At 34.3% G+C, this 3,145-nt stretch overlaps 1 protein-coding gene across 1 annotated transcript; it reads right to left on the reverse strand.

Moving 5' to 3' along the window:
- Positions 1 to 523: 523 nt before the first annotated feature.
- LOC126881824 (uncharacterized) lies at positions 524 to 1,474 on the reverse strand. The gene is made up of 2 exons (XM_050646411.1): positions 1,137 to 1,474; positions 524 to 966 (listed from the first exon to the last, which is right to left on the reverse strand). The coding sequence occupies exons 1-2, from the start codon at positions 1,287 to 1,289 to the stop codon at positions 613 to 615; spliced, it is 507 nt and encodes a 168-aa protein (XP_050502368.1). The 5' UTR covers positions 1,290 to 1,474; the 3' UTR covers positions 524 to 612.
- Between the last annotated feature and the right edge of the window lie 1,671 nt (positions 1,475 to 3,145).

Here is a 3,145-nt window from a genome sequence, read left to right on the forward strand (position 1 = left end):
GGTGTAGGGTGTAATAATTATTATTACCGATAGATATTTGAGAAAATGATCAATTACAATTTTATCTCATAACTTTAATTAAATCAAACCAAACAAGTTTCATCATCGGATGGATTATTTGCATTAGAGACCAGGGCATTTATAACAAAAAACACCGAAGTAAACCGATTTTTTAATACTATCGACTTGCTACTATTTGCATTGTGTTTAGGACAGTGGCGATTATAGAATTGTATCTCGGAAAGGAAGGACGGGACTTCCCCAATGTAACACATTTGGTAACACCAACCAAAATTGAAGAGCTTATTGCAACATAATGGTAAGCCACAAAATAATAAAACCGAGATATCAATGTTTAAAGTTTTAAAAAAATCTAAAAAATATTGGTTTAAATGTAAAAACCTGAACGCTTGTTAGTTAGTTATATTAGTTATTAAAATACATGTACATTTATTATTTCACAAAAAAACACATATTTATATTAAAAAAATAAGTTTATTAAAAAAAAATGTGGCTTAACATATTGTTAAATTTAAAAAATCGCAATACAAAAAAATCAACTAAGTTATGTTTCTACAATTTCCACTTCTTCATTAACTTCAGAAGCTGCGTTTAACTGATTATAAAAAGTGTGGTACACTGGCGGGATATAAACAAACTTTTTATATTGTCCAGTTTATTTTTCGCAATTTTCAGAGGTTCGTTATATTTCTTGGGAATGTTTGACAACTCTATTATTGCAGGTCTGCCTTTCCGTAAAACGGAATTTTCTTCGCCAATTTCACGTGAACTAATAATCGTCTTGGTTTTCTTAGAAGTATACTGCTGTCCTGAATTACGGCTTCTTTTTCTTTCATTTCGATCATAGTGTTCCTCATTTCGTTGTCTCCATCTTGTTGGTTTTTTCTTCTCTGAATTAACCTCCTTATCTTTAAAAAGCCTGGGTATTGGTTCCTGCAATTCATCCTAGAACAACAAAAAGAGACTGTATTACACTCTAGAATTTGCGAATATTTCAAAAATTTTATATCAATAACTCGATAAGCCACATGGCATACCATATTGTTCCATGTAATATATATGAATATTTTTGTGCAAAAACATGGTAAGCCAAAAAATCAGAAAATAAAGCTTACCTCACTAGATTGAGACGGAAAATCATCGCCACTGGGCTTATGGTCTTTGTCTGCTACACTGTCATCCCTATCATCAATAAAATTGACATTTAAACTGCTATTTTCGCTTAAAACCGCTCTTAATTCAGCACGTGCACCTGATGTCGGCGCCATTTTAATGTGGCTTACCACGTTTTACGCGAAAAAGTGAACAGAAATGGGCGATTGTATAAACACGATACAGCAATAACTCCGCCATCTATTGCAGTAATCACCAAATAATTTTTATATGGCTTAACATAGGTTTCTTCAAATACATAATGCAATAAAAGAGAATTCTGTAGAATTGTGGCTTACCATTATGTTGCAATAAGCTCTTCAATTCATAAATAAAGATAAAACCTACATAAAAGACATAAGTTATAACTTATACGCATTAAATTCCCTTAATTTTCCTAGCTAACGGGTTTATTGGGTTGAATTTGTCTATGGTGTAAGTTTAATGAAATTATAGGACTTTCTTAGGGGGGAAATGCATGCAAAAGTGCATAAACATGTCAAAATCAGTGTATTACGGGCCAGATTTTGCCACTCGGGAGTTTTTGGGGTCACTAAATATGAATAGTTACGCCATCAGAACCGACCCCCGAAGCACCTGGCACCCAGAGTTAGGTAGGTACTGCCATAGAGAAATAAAAACAGGTTGTTTTTATTTCTCTATGGGTACTGCTAATTCAAATCATCTGGAGTTTCGAGAGTTTTTACTAGGAGGTTTCTGGGATCGCTGAACACGAATACGTCATCAGAACCGTTTCCCCTGAGGCACGTTATCTTTTGGAGTTTTGAGGGTTTTCGGCACTAAATTGATGCAAATAAATTACTCAGCCAGTTATTGCCGTTTATGAACACGAATATGACATCAGAACCAACCCTCGGGGCACCTAGTGCCCAGGATGACTGATATGTACATCATTTTCTGGAATTTCGAGGATTCTCTGTTTTCGTAGGTCGATTCTGATGGCGTATTTATGTTAATCAACCCCCAAGACCCACTAAATGATCTATCTGTCTCAATTTAGTGCCAAAAAGCCTCTTTTTATCTTATCTTTCTCGCTGTCATCTTTCATGCCTTCGATTTCTGCTTCTTGCAACCTTATATCACATATTATATTTAGTCTTCTCTGACTTTCTTTGCTTTGGAGATTCTAGCTCGTATTTTGGTTTGGACTAGGTAGTGGTCCGAGCCTATGTTTGCACCGCGTCTTGCACATAGGTTTGTATGTCTTACGTCGCTGAAATTTCTTGCAACGACCACTACATCGTCGATTTAATTTATTGTGTTCTCAGCATGGCTTCTTTGTTCCATTACGCATATCTTTGTACCTACATAAAACATGTTCTGACAACTACTACTACAAAGTGTATCAGGCGAGTTCCATTGTTGTTCAACTTTTCATGTAAACCAATGTAAACTGTGTTTTCCAATGGTTGGCCAGTATTCCCTCTCCTTACCTATATTTTATTAATCTCTCCTGTTAATACCTTTATGTCATTTCAAGTACAGCCTTGTATAAGGCTTTCCAGTTGTTCATAAAATTCTTCTTTTTCTTCATCCGACTTCTCCTCAGTTGGTGCATGAGCATTTATTATTCAATACATAAAGAATTTGCCTCCGATTCTTGCTTTGCATGGTCTTTCGTTGATATTTATGTTGGAAGTCTATTATAAGGTGTTTCACTCTTTTATTGACTGTGATGCCTGTTCCTAATTTATGTTGTGTGTATAATACACTCATCGGCATAATTAACCACCCACCTTGTATTTCTATCAATTTGCAGAAATTGTCAATTTTGGACCACATTTTATGAGAGATACGATAAAAACTACCTTTTAGGAAAAGAAAACAATAAAATTATTAAAAAGAAATCATTTATCAAGAGATGCTTAACAAAAATCCAATGTTTAAAAATCTTCGATCGAAAAGATCGAAGAAAATTCAAACAAACAATTTTGAAAATCATAGTCTAATT

Source organism: Diabrotica virgifera, chromosome 3 (assembly GCF_917563875.1).
Source record: "Diabrotica virgifera virgifera chromosome 3, PGI_DIABVI_V3a".
Classification (NCBI taxonomy): domain Eukaryota; kingdom Metazoa; phylum Arthropoda; class Insecta; order Coleoptera; family Chrysomelidae; genus Diabrotica; species Diabrotica virgifera.

Bases quoted from the DNA above. Each gene is read 5' to 3' on its own strand.
- LOC126881824 (XM_050646411.1), bottom strand. From the start codon at position 1,289: ATGGCGCCGACATCAGGTGCACGTGCTGAATTAAGAGCGGTTTTAAGC. The intron at 967-1,136 runs GTAAGCTTTATT...TTGTTGTTCTAG, and splicing joins TTCCGTCTCAATCTAGTGAG to GATGAATTGCAGGAACCAAT.